Here is a 19875-nt window from a genome sequence, read left to right on the forward strand (position 1 = left end):
TGGGCGTTTTTAAAGGATTACAGCAGCTACAGACGACTGATCTTTTTCGCTCCTTTTTCAGAGCCCATAAGTTATTTATTGCGGTTGGTGTATAAAGACCATTTCGAACGCTATATTAAAAAGTCTGCATTGGAAATAGTTACCAACCCTGCCTTTAAAAGTATGAACCATTTTTCATTTTGGACTCTCCAAGAGTTTCCTTTAGCGCCCTCTTGTTACATTTTCAAATTTGGTGGTTGACTGCAACATGATTGTTTCTTATAATAAAGTTTTTGAAAGATAGTACTCTCTTAAGCTAAAGTTTGCTGAAAGTGCTGTTGTGGCGGCAGGTCATGTAAGCAACAACAAGTCTTGTGCATTGAGGTCATTGAGGTTATTTTGTGAACGCAGTGGATTTGCTTCGGGGTTGTGCTTTTGTAACAAGCGGTAACAAAAATCGACATTTATTCAGATAAAAATGTCACGGCTAGGAGCGTAAACTGTAGTCACCTGGATCCAACTAGTCATTCTAGGGAATAGGTGGCCATAACATTTTATTTAGTACACTTGAGGTATAGGTGAAAGCATTCGCTACAGGACTCACTTATATGGAAGGTAATCTGTGATTTATGGAGCGCCGGAGGGATTGTGATGCTTTATAGGTTGAACAGACTTTCTGACTGTGAAGCAAATGCATATTCTGAGACTACAGAATCAGATGGACTTCTATTTCATGGCTGACACAACCAGCTCTGACAGAGAGTGCACCTGCACATCCCCACCCCCACAGGCTGCTGACACACACACACAAACACACACACACATCCACACACACACACACAAAGGTCATGTAGGCCAGTAGAATCTAGACAAACACACAAACTGTATGTACACATACAAACAAAAGATAGATGGAAAGACCTACACACACACACAAAATGGTCTCTCACACACACACGGCTCAGGAGGACCTCTCATCCGACAGCCATCTGTAAGCAATCTAAGCTCTTTACCCATCTCCTTTTCTCTCCTCCTTTCTGTCTCTTCCCCCCCCCCCCCACTCACCACTCATCTGATTGATGAGTGAACTGTCCATCCCTTGTGCAGCACACAGACTGTCTCAAGCAGTTTCTATAGAACACACAACTTCAGAGAACGTATAGCTTTCTTGTAACATAACGTCAGCACATGTGTGGGTATGTATTGTGCGTTTGGGTGTAGGTGGGGTACAGCTGCTTAGCAGACCTACTTTAGTAACCACTGGCTTTATCCTGCAGAAGTGACCTTGTTCGTGAACTCAAAAAAAAAAACAGATGGTAAAAAAGTCAAAACCATTTTAGACATGTTGATGATGAAAATGGGTTTTTAGTACACAACAGACAAACATGATAGCAGAAGCCATATTTTACATACATTCTGGACTGAAGTCTGTTTAGTTGTTTAACTTCAGAAAAATGATGCTGGTGAGATGTGAAAAGAAATGTTAAAGTGATGGTTCGGAGTAATTTCACTCAATGGTCATTTGCACCATGACCTCGAGCCAAACACCCCCCCAGAAGCTTTTTTCACCTGGGTCGAACATTGGGAGATTTAGCGTAGAGTAGCGTTATCAGCTGAATAGCTTAGCGCAGGGGCTAATGGACCCAGGTTTGTATCTCGTAATATATATATATATATGTGCTAAAACTGAGCGTTTCAGATAGAGGGTGAATACAGGTATATCCAGGCTGATAGTATGAGAAAACTAATGTTCTTTTTGAACATTAAAACATGTAAACATGTTCTAGTAGAAAGTATGAACCTGAAAATGAGACACAATATGGGACCTTTAAACTATATTAGATTTTACATCCATATAAAGTGCGTGTGTGTGAGTTAGTCCGTCTCAGTGAGCATTGTCTTGTCACGCAACAGGTATATGTGCGAGTGTCGGCATCTGCATGCCGGATACTAAAACAGACAAGTGAATGCATTTTCTTCTCTTCTGTCTCTTGCCCGTCTGTCTACTGTTCCCAGTAGGTCGTCTGGTGTGAGAAGAGAAGGATCCAGAAGCTGAGACGAGAGCAGAGGGCACAGAGGGAAGGCATCTGTACGCTTGCTGACAGGAAAGAGAAAGATGGAGCAGAAAAATTTAGAAGTTCCGGAGTTTCAAAAAAGTGAACAGAAAAACAAGAAAACGAAGCGGCGCCAAAATATTTGCACTTTCTCCTCCCTATGTTTGACATGTTTGTATGTTTTTTTTTTTTTTTCTCTTGAAGTGACTGAAAAGGTCTAGGTAAGAATGAGAATATATTTGTAAAAAAAAAAAGATGACAGGCTCACCACTGGAAGATGTTACCACATTTCCCCCTTGTGTTTTAGTCTGCTGTTATTCGTTCTGTCCTCACATAACAGGAACAGCCAGTAACACACATTTTGTGACTATTAAATTAAACTTAGATGTCCCTTGTTACATATAGGAGCACACAGGCCAGTGGCATCTCACTAAAGAGGATCTTACAGTGAGTCACATTCAGCTCAAATGTTGCTCGATACTCAAAAAGGAGGAGCTACGGCAATGTAGACCAATTTAAACGAATGTGTAATGTATGTGGGCATGCAATTTAAAAGTGAAATGGCATGTATTAGAATTGAACTGTGACCATGAAGTCAAATTTACCAGCACAGAATTAGCTGTATGAATCCCTTGCACTGTACTGAACTTTCTAGATACATTAGCATTTTGGCTTAAGAATCAGATCCTTCTGAAATGTCTCAGATGTATTACGTCTGTTTTTTGTTCAGTATGTACCAGTGTTGGGGAAAGCTTGCTGAAAGTAATTACTTGCTTAACACACAGTTGCCTAAAAGGTGTACTTTTTGTGCTACCAAAACCAATGCAAGACCATTATGTTGTATGTTGTTTTCAGCATGTTGTCTGCACGAGATGACTTGAGGTGTGTGGACATAAAACAAAATTAGTAAAAAAAACAAAAACACATTTAAAAACTCAAATAGAAACAGATTGTGAGAATTCTGCAAAACATTTGTAGCAGCTGTCCATAATAACAAAGGTGATATGAGTAATTTAAAGTCATGCATTCCACCTCCCCACCCAACACTGGTACAGTACATACACAGTCTTAGCCGTATACTAACTTAGCAAACAGCTGGTAAAATATTTACACATGCATGTGGCAGTATGGACATATTAAAGCTGTATTAATGAATTGTTGAGACACACAACCCTCAACTAGTATTGCCTCATCAAGTTGTTATGGCTAACACAGCAAAATGATAATTCCAAATCTAATGCTCACTCTCCTTTTAGCTCCATTTTGGTCTCCACCACCTCCTGAGGAAAATATCTGGTTCTTTAGCTGATAAACACTCCACTGTGTTCATTAGCTAGTTGCTAACGTTGTCTGTTTGGTGTTTGGTGCTAAGCAGGTAGAATATAGTCGGATTATCATGGTTTATTTGCTGCAGACGGCTTGATGAGAGTGCTGGGACCAAACTATTTAGTAAATGTGCCATAAAAAAAGAGTTCCAAGAAACTAAAACAAAGGCGGCTGAGCTGGGTGTTAATGCTCTGAGGGTTTGTCTGTACGAGAGACCCCTTTCCCAATCCATTAGATTTAATGTTGATATATAAAAACAGATTGATTAATGCAGCTTTAAGTCCAATCCACAATGAAGGCCATTGGTTTACACATATCTTGTGTCACTCTGTTGTTCTACGTGTAATTATATGTCAAGGTACAAGTCAGTGTGGCTGATTTCATTACTCTACTTTAAGTGAATGTTAGGATTCATTTTCTACACAGTCAAACATGAAAAACAGCTTAAGAGTATCTCCAGTGTGTTAATGGTAAATTCCGCATGTTTATTTTTCTCAAAGTGTTGGGTTCATCGGGCTCAACTGGCTACTTTTACAAATTGCAATAACAACAAATCTCACGAAGACCCCCTGGTGGGGATTTTATTTTTCCAAAACAAGATTACAGTCCACAGAATGACTTAAATATTTTTATTAGTACCAGGAAAAAAAAAGGTGGCACAGATGACTAAACCCAACCAGTAAATGGAGTAAGATGTTTACATGACTCACTATCCCGGTAATATCAGCTAATTTCAGCTGTCATATTTACGTTTATCCCAGTTATTGTAAATGAGATGTGGCATTTACAAATGCCTGTTCCTAAAATAAATAATTGAGTCTCCCCACTTATATCTGAGTACATTTTGTGTATGTAAACACATTCATTGTCTCCAACAGTTGATGTCAGACCTGCTCTGTGAAACACTTAACCATCACACATACTTGGAGAGCTGCCACCTTAAGCAAGACAATGCAGCAAGTCTTTTCAAATACCCCCAGGGTCCAATAAAGAGGAAAATGACAGACCAGGGAGGAAAAAACACTAGAAAAATGACCTTATGAACAAGTTTGGGAATGTGAATAAAATGTCGTCCTCGTATTTGGGAATGATTGAGTTTAAAAAGTGGAGAATCGCCAGTTTGCTATTGTGGTCTGAATGCTTGTGTATTTGTTTTGAGTTGTATTTCTTTGCATATTCTCAAGAGTCACTGCAGTGGCTCATGAGTATAAGACAAAAAAGCTCCCATTGTTAATATGTACAATAACTTTTATTTGTTTGTTTTAGGGATGCACCGAATATTGGGCTTTCTGACAGAGTTTGGTTTCTGCCGAACCTCCAAATTTTTTTCCACCGAACTGAACCCTACGCTTGCACTACATGCGTCATTACGTCGACCAGAATACGGGAAGGTGTTTACGTAGGTGGACCGTTCAATGCAGTAGGCTGCGAGAAAGTGGAAAAAAGGAACTTGTGAGCAGAAAAAGTGTTGTTTGGCAGTACTTTCAGTCAAAGAAGGAGATTCAAGTCCAGCTACATGTTCAATTTGCAATGCCGATTTGTCTCGTGGTGGCGAGCTTTCTAATTTCACGTGAAAATTTGGCAAACAAAATTGTCACTCATCTGGCGATAGCGATGTGCTTTCCGACAATGTGAAAAGAGCGTGTGAATTCAACATTAAGTTGTTACATTTAACTATTTTAGAGGCTTTGAGCGTTGTTTACTTCATTAATGTGTTTACTGTGTGTTCACTGCGTTAATGGTGGGAGTAGGATTCGGTATTCTGTTTCAGATTCGGCAGAATCTTAACCATTGGATTCGGTATTCGGCCGAACCCCAAAAATCTGGATTCGGTGCATCCCAGGTTTGTTTGCTTTACTAAAATTTCATTGTGGGGTATATGGGTAGTTAACTTACTTCATTGTCATATAAACTTCTGTGTTCACATCATGTCCAACATTAGGCTCTTACAGTAGCTAATTCACAACACGTAAATGCTTAGACCTGTATGTTATAAGCTCTGAGCACTGTTTATTTTATCTGTGGTGGGGTTAATTGACCATTTCAGCTTGTGTTTTACGACTCCTGCCATCACTGTACACGGTCAAGTATGTATACAGTGACTATCTGATGCTTAGTCCGCTACAATCACAAGGCCAGTCACGTCTAATTTGAACTGGACAGTCATGCCAAGAATGAGAAAAAGAAACTGGTCTCTTCAGAGGCTGTGCAGTCTTCTCCTGAGTGCCTGCATCAGTCCAGGTTTGAACACTGGGCTTGTGTGTCTGCTGAAGTGCTTCCAGACGCCGCAGAGCTGCAGATCACATGAGAGATCTAAAAGCAACCTCACAGGCTAGTAATCACCGCTAATCACGATTGGGGGGGGGAGGAGGGACGCATCGTGAAGGAGGCTTACAGATGACTGATCAGTCTGACAGGGAGAAGCCAAGATTGTCTCGCTGCTCACCGGCAACTTTTCCACTGCAAAACCCCAACAGGCTTGTCAAGACCATCTCAATGCGTTTTGACAATATTTCTCATTCAGAGCTGAAGAAATTAGATCCGCTGGAAAACAAAACACCGAGACGTGTTGTCTTTGGGTGAAATTGGTCAATGTAAATGATGTGGCTTGAGGTGCAGCTGTTTGGCTAAGCAATGAAAACAAAAATGCTTTCCCACTTTAACATAGGCCTTTTTTCCTAAGTAATTTGAACCTGTGTTACAATAGACTCATACATGACTAGACAATAGAAAGAACCAAAAAGAAAAAAGGGATGTTTTTGTTTTGGGTCCAGGAAATTATCCTCGGCCTCTGGGCTCAAAGCAGCCAGTGCGCCAATGAGCTCGCTACTGCACAGCATCGTTAACACTGTAAAACAATCTCATGAACTCCGTCTTTTCGTCTAGGTCACTTTGTGGCTGACCAACTGTTTCTTCAACTGCAAATCCGCGGAGGTTGTTGTTAATTGCGCGTCTTCTCTTGCTTGGACCAGGGTCGGTCACCAGCACAGCCTTGGTGGCCGATGCTGGAGGAGCGCAGAGATGCCCTCCTGTGTGTTTTCCATCTCGGTTAGTAATGTGGATATGTCGTGAAAACTCTTCACCACAACTTTGACCGTTGCCAAGTGGCCAGTCCATCTCTGGTCCAAGAGACGTTTCAGGGTATCGCCTTTGTACAGAATAGCCACGGTTGGCTTCCTGATGAAGTTGTACAGCATGTTGCATACACCAAAAAAAATCCTCGACAGCTGCTTCGCTGGACATCGCATGAATCACAACCAGATGAAGTTGGTGATTAAAGCAGTGAATATATGGTATGTTACGATCCAGCTTGTTTTGGAGCAATTTCTGCACACCACCATGCCTGCCAGACATGAGTGATGCGCCATCATAAACCTGACTCAGGATTTTGTCCGTGCTGAGTCCGGCCCTGGTGAGCTCATCAATGATGACTCCTGTCAGAACCTCTGCATCACCTTTCGTAGATGTGGCCATTACCAAGAGGCGCTCACACACACCATAGTTTTCGTCAACAAAACGCACAACTACAGATATATTTTCTTGGCCTAAAGGATCCCGTGTGCCATCCCACTTTAATTGAATACCAGCTATCGCCGACTTGTCGCACTCTCTCTTCGGTCACGAGTTTGCTCATCATTTCGATAATCTCGTTTTGTATCTGTGGGCTGGTATAGCGTGCATTCTGTGGGATTGTTTTTGTAATCCTTGTCAGTTCGGGATCTTTGCGCATGGTGTACTCAAAGAGAGACAAAAACAGCCCCATGGAGCTAGTATCATCTAGCACACTGGCAAAAACAGAATTATCTCCACGTAACGGCAACTGATTCACCACTAAAAACTCATGTAGTATCTGTTGCGAGCCAGTTGCTCTGAATTTAAGAGAGTGGAAATCTCTTTTCCTGTCTCTCTACGTTTTTCGGAATCTCTCCACATTGCTTCACATGCTAAATGTTCTTTTGAAGCTGCATGCTTATTTAAGCCCTTGCCTGTTTCGATTGCATGTTTCCAATCATTGAATCCCTTAATGGAGAAGGTCGCGTCCGATGATGCAGATTTGAATTTCCTGCAGGCATAACAAAATGCGGAGTCCTTTTCCACCGAGTACCCAAGCCAGGCCCTGTTCAAATACCAGCTAGAGGAAAATGATCGCTTTTTTGAACTAAACATTTTAACTGGATATTTCTTCAACACAACCTGTTTGGGTTTGTCTGTGCCGAGGTCACTCACACCCACTGATTCCACAGGCAGTTGTCGTGGCCCAAATGCTGACCCAGTCGCGGTTGCACTTGACCTGCCAGGCCCAGGGTCGGGCTCCACGGAGCTAGCATCAGGCTCAGACTGTGGTTATCCAACATCAGGCGTCGGTGTCGTTTCAATTGTGGCAGAGGAGACTGTTGGTGGGCTTTTCAACCACTTACGGATATCCATCTTCTTATATACTGTCTATGATCTGAAGCGAGTAAGCGAAAACTCATCCAGTTTTTAAAAATTCGCGGTAACTGTTGAGCGGCTACACTGACGTAGGCAACGTCACGTACGTAACCTAACGTTCTTTTTAGTAAGGCCGTGATAGGCTGTTGCAGTGTAGATTCCCATCAATCAAACAACATCACACCATTGTTTCTTTATATATTAATGTTTTAATGATAAAGAATGCAACATTAATGCAACACAAAATTAGCAACTATGATAATATAAAATTACTGTATTTTTTAAGAGATCTGTGCCTCAAGTGGGGGGGGCACAAGCATTTTTGGGGGCGGGCCCGGCCCCCTATGGCCCGCCCATAGCGACGGGTGTTTAGGCGCCCTTTGTTCAGGACAACTAAAACACAAACATACAAAGTATTTCTTACTTAAAGCAAGCTATAATTGGAATTTTGATATAATGTATCAAATGATAATGGGAGAACAAATTTGAAAGGTGTCCCTTCAACATGATCAGCTCATTGTTTAGCTGTCGGGCCTGCCACTCTACCGTTTTGGTTTCCTGAATGGAGTTCAGCACTGACCTCTAACAGCGAAGATGGTTCACTGCAAACGGCAAGTTCACATTGAACATGTTTTTAAAGAAAGGTTACAATTGTGGAACTCACATGCCACTATTTGTTTAAAGCTCGGTTGAAAACTGAAAAAAAATCTATTGGTGATATTGTCTGAACTTTACAAATAGCTACAGATGGACCCTCTATTAAGATTAATTTCAACTAAAACCTGACTACAAAGATGCACTCCGGGCCTGGTGATTTGTGTGTGGTGTGAGATTCTCCGATTTAATTTTAAGACTTCAAAAAGGTGCGGATGTTGTCACGGTGCATGATGGGAGGCTGATGGGAGGCAAAGGGCTTTGGGGTGAGGTCGCTGGTGACAGGGGTGGTTTGGAAATGGGGGAGGCAGGGAGGGGGAGAGAGGGTTGTGTATCACAGATGAAATTGCAGCCAAGAGGCAGCTGCGGTACATCTGTCTTGTACCGACACATGTGGCATTTGACTTCCAGTGTGAAGTTCAAAAGACTTTAGTAATGACGCAGCTGCTTAGGGATGTATGTACGTGCGTGCGTGCGCGTTCTCTCTTTTGTTGAAGGTGGGGCGGAGGGTAGGTGGGTTTCCAAAAGGGGTTTCATAGGTGAGGACTGGAATTTGGCGTTTTGAAAGTGATGTGGGGGCGGTACAGGTGCTGCATGATGTTGTTTCAGGAAGTCTATAACTTGGGTTTTCTAACATTTTGATCACCTACTGGATGTGTGAATGATTTTAAAAGGCATTATTAACTGATTTTCCACCAAAAAGATGACTAAAAATATACAAATCCAGCATGTCTAGACACACAGGACCCGGTCTCTTTTCACTAAAAATGACAACATGGGAGAAATATAGGATATCTGTCCACGTAGGAGGTGCTCCGTTAGAGCCGAATACAATGACCCATACTTTTACATTTCCCACATGTTTTGGTAGTGATGATGAGTAATTTAGTGGGTTTTTTTTCTCTCCTTTGTGTGCATTGAAACACTTAGAAACAGATCAAAACTATTACAGGTAATTAGACAGGGCAGTTAGCCTGTGTGATAGCTAAAGATCAGCGGTGGGGGGATGATGGCTCACCATTTGTTTCTGATGCCCTGTGTTCCTGAGGCAGCACCTGCCCAGCAGCCTGGGCCTGTGGAGGGTGGGGGGTTGGCTACCAGGAGGCCAGGGCTCGGGGGTTAGAGGTCAGGCTCCAGACAGGCGTATCCACATGCTGATTGACAACTCAGCTGCAGGAACAGAGGTTGCAGGTAGACGACGCATTTTCCCCCCCTAATGCTAATTATTCTTTCCCCTCGATTTTCTATGCTCGTACTTGCTCTACAGTTTTGTGTTAAATACATTCCTGTGACATCAGGGTGGGTTAGTGGGTAGATTTCCATCGCAAATAAAGACCGAAAGTAATATGTTTAACATAACAGATTATTTTTAAAACGCTCTGAAGGCGGCTTTGTGCCGAAACGCGTCAGCATTGATTTATTGTGATGTGATCCTAATTAAATAAGCAAAATAAAGAGTATTTTGTCCTCCTTCACTTGGGAACTTGAGATGTGCTACTTTTTCTTCACCTTTATTAATCAGTTTAACAGTTTGGACAGTAGCTATCCATAATTAACTATGTTAATAACAAATAAAAGATTTGAAATGTGAAACTAGCACCGTTTTATTATAGTAAGGAGTTTTATGGGAGGTCTTCTGTTTTCTGTCTTTAACTAACACAACTCAAGTATTTCACATATGAGTCAGTGCTGCGCAGGTTTTTCTGTGGAGTGGAATTATCTGCTTTTTATCACCTCCCGGGCCACTTAATATTTATTTGTGCATATTGTACTTATGTTTTATGATAACAAAATAATTTTCATGCACAAATTATGTGGTTTGTGGTGAGGCCGGGGGAAAGGTTTCCTCACACAGCACTAGGATTAAGTTCATCGTTCTTCTCCTTGATTTTATTTATTTGGCTGGAGCAACTCGGCAGCACAAAAGCAGTTACTGCCCATTTGGATTTGTTCGAGAGGCAGGTGTGTGTGTGTGTGTGTGTCCGTCCTGTATTTTACTAGTGGAAATGTGGACACATGTAGCTTATACATAGAGGCTCGTTTGCACTACTACTACTTTGTACTAGCATGCAAACACCCACACAAACAAAAACACACACTTGAGTAACAAGATTTTCAAAAAGACTGGATTAGATTAAACTTCAATGATTCATGTGAGGAAATGAGCAAAGAGACATAGGACATGCCAATTAGAATGATGCAATTCATCAGCTAAAACTAAGGCATGAAAACCGTAAAAATGAGGCAATGACATGATTTCTAAATACTGTATTACTTCATACTATGTGGCAAATACAGGGAAAATTACCCACATACAACATATGGTTACGCTATTAAAATATATAGCAACAAAACAAACACAAAACACCCACAGGCACATACGTAAATTTGCACACAACCACATGTAAGCACAGATAATCACCCTGACTAGAATGGACCTAAATAATGAGATTATACAAACATAACAAAAAAACATTAGGCCAAGATGACTTTAGCCCCTAAATAAAGCCCTTCATTGCTCCCCCTCATGGGATCCCTTTGATCAGGATCAGTCCGGTTTCGGGATTACTCGAATGTGCGCATGTTGCTTCTGTCACAGCTCAAGGACTGACTGCCACATGTTGGAAACCGATACATCAAGAGCTTCAGGCTGACGGAGCAGGGAGCATTAAAGGCCAATATTGGGATTGCTGTGCAGGAAGAGGAAATACACTTCATCCTGGTACTGTTAAATCCTTGAAGCTCTACATTGTCACAGCATTGTGTGATGGGTAATGCCTTTTAAAAAAGGTGCAGTAGGTAAGACTTATAAAACTAACTTTGTGTCATATTTGCTGAAACTGACCCTATGTTCCAGTAGAATTACATGAAGCAGGTCATTAAAAAAAAGTAAATAAATAATCCTGCTCCTCTGGCTCCACCTACAGCCTGTAGTGCGATTTGCAAAAATCCACCACTCCCTGTTCAGATGCATCAATCAGGGCCGGGGGGGGGGGTCTAACTGCGTGTCAATCACTGCTCATGCACACACATTCATTTTCCCTTGTGGGGGGAGGGGCTTAGGAGTAGGGATGCACCAATCCGACTTTTTCAGTCCCGATACCAGGGCTTTGTGTATCTGTCCATACCCGATACCGTTGTTGAATTAATAATAACTGTATACCTTCCACCTTATACCTTCCTTCACCATGTGGAGGAGACTAAAGGCACCAGACTTTCCTAACTAAACATTACTTTCCTAACTAAGACAAAATAACAGATGTAATGTATTGAATTGTTATTTATTTGTTATTTAAAAAACAATGTAATCAAACTTCTTCAAATAAATTTAAATAAATAACAATAATGGGCCTTTATATAGGTTTATAATGGCTTATTCTACTGTCAGGAGTACATAGAATATCACAAAGACATTTTAATGCCATCATATTTACTAAAAGCATTGATTACTAAAATGTTGGCTTGGCTCCACAACATTATACAATAACTTTATATGAAGGAGAATCCATGAAACTATTTTTATTGTGCAAAGTAGTAAAATAAACTCAAGACATCTTAAATCCAGTGTTTTAATCATTGCTCTGAACCCGTCTTTCTCAACGCTCTGTAGCGGGACCGTAGGTGGATTGTTATTGCGTTCATAATGTTGCTCCGCTGCATGCTTGAAGTGGCATGTCTTTAACGTTAGCACGGCCGAGTAACGTTAGCGCAACCAAGTAATGTTAGAGCGACGGGCAACAACAGTGGCTAAATTATGTCCGATTTTTTAGAAACAAACAACTTCGGAACAACAGACGGCTCCTCTCTTGAGCCTACATTGTTCTGGTTTATCTCCGGTCTTTCTTCATCCTCTAACTCTCTTCTCTGTTCTTGAATGTGCAGTAGCGACCGGAGCCTCTCCCAGCTTAACAGACTCTTATGCTACCTGGCTAGCTAGCAGCTATAATGTTACCCAACATGCCGTTTGGCGGTGTACATTTGTAAATCTAAAATTATTAGTGCTAGAAATTGTTTAAGTCACAAATTGTTGTGTGATATGGTGTTTTATCATTTTAGAGAGAGCTAGTTGTGGGTCATTAATTGTCATAAAAATGTAAATTTTTCCGATCCCCGATCCAGCTATTTTGTCAATAGCGGGGCCGATATCCGATCTTAATATCGGATCAGTGCACCCCTACTTCGGGGACTGTTTTGGGCTTTAGCAGAAAGGAGGGGACATAGGCTAAGTCCTGGATCTTCGCAATCCACCTTTAAGACTATCACTGAAAACTCCACACAGTATCTCGGCCTCAGTCAGCTAGTCTTGATCCTAGGGCTGGATCAGAATATTTGTTCGATAAGTAGGTATTCAAATTTAAATTTTGCGATTTTAATATTTGTTTTATTAAAGAAAAAAAAAACCTGCATGCAGGCTGAAATTGACTGTGTTTTGTCGGTATTAAGCCGTTAGGTGCTGGCTAATTCATGCAGCACTAGGCCGTCCACCTCAGCCAAGAAGGTAGAAATGTTGAGTTAGAAGCGAGCAGTCTGATGTGTGTAGTAGGGATAAACCGATTCTCGGGCCGTTTGACTGTATCGGCGTTGTATTTGCCTGATATCCAATAAAGTTAAGGAATTAAAAAGTGCGCTACTTTGTCTGTGTGTGTCCCTCTGCTTCGGTTTCACTCCCCACTGAGTCAGACTTAATGTCCCGCCCACTAACACTATCGCATCTTTTACTGTGGATTAGGGATCTACCGATACTGTTTTTTTAAAGGCCGATAACCGATATTTGGAACCGATATGCATTTACAGTAAAAATCTAAATCAAGATTTTGGAATGTTACAAACTCCAACACAAAACTTTTTAAAAATGCTTTAAGCAATTATTTAATACATTTTATTTTAATAAAAAAAAAACATTCAAGATAATCCACAGTCAAAGAGAGTCAGATAGTGTTGTGGGCGGGACATTAAAGGTGCTGTAGGTAGGACTGCGAAGATCCAGGACTTAGCCAAAAAATTTGAATATCAACAACTTCTCAGTCTCTCCCCACTTTCTGCTAAAGCCCAAAACTGTCTCATAACCCCACAGTCACACTAGCTACAAGAGACCGAGACAAAGCGACAGGCTACCATTAATTTTCAATTGGAGCAGCCGTTTGCCAGCGACAAGCGACGAGCTCACTGCTGCCACGAGCAAGGCGGGGCAAAAATAGACAAGAAGTCTATTTTATGCAAATGCTGAGCGATGCGACAAAGCGACTGCCAATCGGAGTGCAGGCAGCGTGATGTAGGTCAGTGGCTCGAGTCGAAGAAAATAATTCAAGATGGCGGAAAACGCTTCAGTACATCGTATTTCTATATATATCTGATATGTTTGGCATTTTATCTCATATATTTTGTTACTTTTATCGAGAAATAAATACTTTTAAATCCAAAAACATCGTTCTTGTGACTTAACAATACCTCTGAAGTAACTTTTAAGACGTGCTTGAAGGTAGCACCGAAGAATTTCTGTTTACTGTTGCCAAGCAACCAGGAGTAGGCTAGGCACGCCCAGGAGCGCCCACAAGTGAGTGCATGTCGCTCTCTTTTGTAGCTAATGTGACTGTGGGGTAAGCCCCTCCCCCCACAAGGGAGAATGAATGTGTGTGCATGAGCAGTGATTGACACACAGTTTTGTATTTTTAAATGACCTGCTTAATGTAGTTCTACTGGAACATGGTCAGTTTCAGCAAATATGACACCAAGTTAGTTTTATAAGTCTTACCTACTGCACCTTTAAGTGCAACTCAGTGGTGAGTGAAACCGAAGCAGAGGAACAGACACAGCTGTAGCGGAGCCAAAGTAGCGCTCTTTTTAATTCATTTACTTTATCGGTTATCAGGCAAATAAACCGTTGATACAGGTAATCTACAAACTGCCAAAAAAAACGGCCCGATAATGAGCCAGGGCCCATAATCGGCCTATCCCTACTTTGTACTGCGTTAAAAAGTTTCTAATTTAATTAATAATAGCTTAAAGCATTGTAAAAAGTTTTGTGTTGGAGTTCAAAAATCTTAATTTTATACTTTTCATTTTCACTGTAATTGCATATCAGTTCCAAATATCGGCTATCGCTTTCATTACCAACTAATAACTTGTATCGGCCTTTAAAAAACAGTATCGGTGGATCCCTAGTGTGTAGAGATGTGTATGGTTATACTGTAGCAGACCTGGTGTCATTTTCAGGCGATTTATTTAAGGTAAAGATAGTATGACTATTCATAACCCTAATGCTAACGCAGGTATCGCAAAGTCGCTTCAACTCTCGCGTCATCTCTGCCTTCACGTGCAGCAAATTTTGACACTTCATTAGACTGCAGCTATTTCTCTTTAAAACTCCCAAAAAGGCCCAAGAACACAGATGTACGTTTCCAACTGACTGTCATAACCAGCTATTACCATGAACAGATTATCCTTTATAATTTACTCACGTGTATGTTGATTCATAGAAGTAAATGGTGTTTGGGTAACATTACAAAGAATAGTGGGAGGAATGTAGACATTTGCACACAAAGGTTTGTTATTTAACCTAACAAAACGGCTTTTCTAGGCTTTCTTTATCATTGAAAAAGGTAATTATAAACTGTGACATAAGGTTCAATGCTGGAAAAATCTCACACACACACACACACACACACACACACCAGGGCTCGAGAGTGCGACCAAAATCTGTAACGGTGCCACTAAGATTTTTCCCAGGTCGCACCGGTGCACCTAACGTCCTCGCATCCGCTGCCTCTCCACTAACGAAGCGATGTCGTTTCTATGGATATGGTTTAATGTTGCGTTACATGACCCGTTCCTTCTGGAAAGCCGTGCCTGTGTTTAGATCTCTCCTCCGCAGCCCCCCATTCACTCACACACCGGCCGGCTCGCGATGTTACGAATCCCACTATGGCCATGCCAAGACCCGCCCTTCAATAGCGTTCACACACTACTATTGGCCAGGCGTCCATGCTTACATGTACAGGTCCTATCCCCTGACCAATCCCCTAACCGCAACCAATCGAGCTGCTTCGTAGGGCGGGTCTTGGCGTGGCAATAGTGGGATTCGTAATTTTGCGGCCGGCTCACCTGCAACATGGAGGGACACAGCGCCGCTGGTCCAAACTCCCGACATTTGTCTACAGTTTTAATTGGTATTAACACAGCTGTATATTGTTAAGTATGAGAGGGAAACCTGTATTGGTACCAGTGTTTCCGCTGGTAACTCTCGGTTACTGCGGCCGCCACGGCGAAAAACACATTAGAAGTTATTAAGTGCAACTAACTTCAGTTGGTTGAGTAATAGTGTGTGAGACGGAGCCTGCTGGATCATAGTTCATAAAAATGCAGCGCAGTGACGATACAGACATTTCATAGCCTACACAAGACGGGTGTAACGCCGCTAATGAGTCAGCCGTCACTCTCTGAGTAGCCTAGCATATGCTTCAGTCCATCGCACTCCCCGGTCTTTTGGTCGTTTTTTTTTTTTTTTATAAAGATTTCGGCCTTTATTTTGATAGGAAAGCTGAAGACATGAAAGGGGAGAGAGGGGGGAGGGGATGACATGTAGGAAAGGGCCACATGTCGGAGTCAAACCTCTATATTTACCAACTGATCCGGGCGTCCTCTCTCTCTTTTAATCAATCTGTGATTGTTGTTGAAAGCTTATGAAGGAGCTTTCTCATATATATATATATATATATATATATATATATATATATATATATATATATATATATATATAGAGAAAGCTCCAGCCCATGGGCCCACCACCTGTGGGAGGAACCGTTGGGGTCGGGTGCGATGCCACATGGGTGGCAGTGAAGGTCAGGGGCCTCGGCGGACCAGACCCGGGCGGCAGGCGATGGCTCTGGGGGCGTGGGCGTCACCTCTCTGTGGGGAAGGAGCCGGAACTGGTGCGGGAGGTGGGGCGCTACCGGTTAGATCTGGTGGGGCTTACCTCACGCACAGTCTCGGTTCTGGAACCATACTCCTGGATAGGGGTTGGACTCTTTTCTTCTCCGGAGTTGCCCAGGGTGTGAGGCGCCGGGCGGGTGTGGGGATACTCACAAGCCCCGGCTGGCGCCGCTGTGTTGGGTTTACCCGGTGGACGAGAGGGTCGCCTCCCACGCCTGCGGGTTGTGGGGGAAAACTCTGACTGTTGTTTGTGCATATGCACCAAACAGGAGTTCGGAGTATTCGGCCTTCTTGGAGACCTTGACTGGAGTCCTGCATGGGGCTCCAGTGGGGGACTCCATTGTTCTGCTGGGGACTTCAACGCACACGTGGGCAATGATGGAGACACCTGGAGGCGTGATTGGGAGGAACGGCCTCCCTGATCTAAACCAGAGTGGTTGTTTGTTGTTGGACTTCTGTGCTAGTCATGGATTGTCTATAACGAACACCATGTTCGAACATAGGGATGCTCATAAGTGTACCTGGTACCAGAGCACCCTAGGCCAAGGTCAATGATCGATTTCATAATCGTTTCATCTGATCTGAGGCCGTATGTTTTGGACACTCGGGTGAAGAGAGGGGCAGAGCTGTCAACCGATCACCATCTGGTGGTGAGTTGGGTCAGGGGTGGGGAAGACTCTGGACAGACCTGGTAAGCCCAAGCGTGTAGTGCGGGTAAATTGGGAACGTCTGGAGGAGGCCCCTGTCCGACAGACTTTCAACTCACACCTCCGGGCGGAGCTTTTCGTGCATCCCTGTGGAGGCTGGGGCATTGAACCCGAGTGGACAATGTTCAAAGTTTCCATTGCTGAAGCTGCGGCGAGGAGCTGTGGTCTTAGGATCTTAGGTGCCTCAAGGGGCGGTAACCCACGAACACCGTGGTGGACACCAGTGGTCAGGGAAGCCGTCCGACTGAAGAAGGAGTCCTTCCGGGATATGTTATCTCGGAGGACTCCGGAGGCGGTTGCAGGGTACCGAGGGGCCCGAAGGGCTGCAGCCTCTGCCGTGAAAGAGGCAAAGCAGCGGGTGTGGGAGAAGTTTGGAGAAGACATGGAGAAGGACTTTCGGTCGGCACCAAAGTGTTTCTGGAAAACTGTTCGCCACCTCAGGAGGGGGGCGGGGAACCATCCAAGCTGTGTACAGTAAGGATGGGACACTGTTGACCTCCACTGAGGAGGTAATAGGGCGGTGGAAGGAGCACTTTGAGGAACTCCTGAATCCGACTAATACGCCCTCTATGTTAGAGGCAGAGCTGGAGGATAACGGGGGATTGTCGTCGATTTCCCAGGCGGAAGTCACTGATGTAGTCAAACAACTACACAGTGGCAAAGCCCGGGGATTGATGAGATCCGTCCAGAAATGCTCAAGGCTCTGGGTGTGGAGGGGCTGTCCTGGTTGACACGCCTCTTCAACATTGCGTGGAAGTCTGGGACGGTGCCAAAGGAGTGGCAGACTGGGGTGGTGGTTCCTCTTTTTAAAAAGGGGGACCAGAGGGTGTGTGCCAATTATAGGGGTATCACACTTCTCAGCCTCCCTGGTAAAGTCTACTCCAAGGTGCTGGAAAGGAGGGTTCGGCCGATAGTCGAACCTCGGGTTGAGGAGGAACAATGCGGATTCCGTCCTGGTCGTGGAACAACGGACCAGCTCTTCACTCTCGCAAGGATCCTGGAGGGAGCCTGGGAGTATGCCCAACCGGTCTACATGTGTTTTGTGGATTTGGAGAAGGCGTATGACCGGGTCCCCGGGAGATACTGTGGGAGGTGCTGCAGGAGTATGGGGTGAGGGGTCTCTACTCAGGGCCATCCAATCTCTGTATGACCAAAGTGAGAGCTGTGTCCGGGTTCTCGGTAGTAAGTCGGACTCGTTTCAGGTGAGGGTTGGCCTCCGCCAGGGCTGCGCTTTGTCACCAATCCTGTTTGTAATATTTATGGACAGGATATCGAGGCGTAGTCGGGGTGGGGAGGGGTTGCAGTTTGGTGGGCTGGGGATCTCATCGCTGCTCTTTGCAGATGATGTGGTCCTGATGGCATCATCGGCCTGCGACCTTCAGCACTCACTGGATCGGTTCGCAACCGAGTGTGAAGCGGTTGGGATGAGGATCAGCACCTCTAAATCGGAGGCCATGGTTCTCAGCAGGAAACCGATGGAATGCCTTCTCCAGGTAGGGAATGAGTCCTTACCCCAAGTGAAGGAGTTCAAGTACCTTGGGGTTTTGTTCGCGAGTGAGGGGACAATGGAGCGGGAGATTGGTCGGAGAATCGGCGCAGCGGGTGCGGTATTGCATTCAATCTATCGCACCGTTGTGACGAAAAGTCAGTTTTCGTTCCTACCCTCACCTATGGTCATGAAGGCTGGGTCATGACCGAAAGAACGAGATCCAGGGTACAAGCGGCGAAATGGGTTTCCTCAGGAGGGTGGCTGGCGTCTCCCTTAGAGATAGGGTGAGAAGCTCAGTCATCCGTGAGGAGCTCGGAGTAGAGCCGCTGCTCCTTTGCGTCGAAAGGAGCCAGTTGAGGTGGTTCGGGCATCTGGTAAGGATGCCCCCTGGGCGCCTCCCTAGGGAGGTGTTCCAGGCACGTCCAGCTGGGAGGAGGCCTCGGGGAAGACCCAGGACTAGGTGGAGGGATTATATCTCCAACCTGGCCTGGGAACGCCTCGGGATCCCCCAGTCGGAGCTGGTTAATGTTGCTCGGGAAAGGGAAGTTTGGGGTCCCCTGCTGGAGCTGCTCCCCCCGCGACCCGACACCAGATAAGCGGACGAGGATGGATGGATGGATGGATGGATGGATGGATATATATATATATATATATATATATATATATATATATATATATATATATATATATATATATATATATATATATATATATATATATATATATTATTATTATATAGGCTATCCTAGGCTATTTATTTTAGATAACTTTTATTTACATGTGTTGCAGCTGTATATTTTCAAACTGGTAAAGGAAACCCTGTCTTTGCATTTTATTTTAATCACAATCTGTTTTAATAAAAGAGCTTGTGAAAAGTGGCTTTGACTTAAAATTGAACATTTAGCCCACTTTGTAAAAAAATACAGAGCTATATATCATGTATCGCCATTCAGCGTTACGGCAATGCGAGGAAAAATTTGGGTGCACCTAAATTTTGTGCTGGTGCACCTAAATAAAAAAAAAAGTTAGGCGCACCAGTGCAACCAAGGCAAAAAGTTAGTGTGGAGCCCTGCGCGCGCGCACACACACACACACACACACACACACACACACACACACACACACACACACACACACACACACACACACACACACACACACACACACACACACACACACACACACACACGTGGCTTTGTTATTGCCAAAATGCCAACTTAATGCTCCAAATGGAAAGGAGTTTCCTTTAAGCCCTGACCCGGGAACAGTTGTGTGTTTCCACCAGAATTAAAATGAGGTTTTGTTG

General features: G+C 43.6%; 1 protein-coding gene across 4 annotated transcripts in view; it reads left to right on the top strand.

Annotated features, from left to right (window-relative positions):
- smoc1 (SPARC related modular calcium binding 1) overlaps positions 1–4189 on the top strand; it is a 66888-nt gene extending 62699 nt beyond the window's left edge. For 3 of the 4 annotated variants that reach the window (XM_028566419.1, XM_028566416.1, XM_028566421.1), the window contains exon 14: positions 1996–4189. In XM_028566419.1, coding sequence (XP_028422220.1) covers positions 1996–2012 — 17 coding nt within the window. In that variant the 3' untranslated portion in view covers positions 2013–4189. The remainder of the gene's footprint in view (positions 1–1995) is intronic. The other variant, XM_028566420.1, reaches the window with a different exon arrangement.
- Positions 4190–19875: the final 15686 nt, after the last annotated feature.

This window comes from Perca flavescens, chromosome 20 (assembly GCF_004354835.1).
Source record: "Perca flavescens isolate YP-PL-M2 chromosome 20, PFLA_1.0, whole genome shotgun sequence".
In the NCBI taxonomy this organism is placed as follows: domain Eukaryota; kingdom Metazoa; phylum Chordata; class Actinopteri; order Perciformes; family Percidae; genus Perca; species Perca flavescens.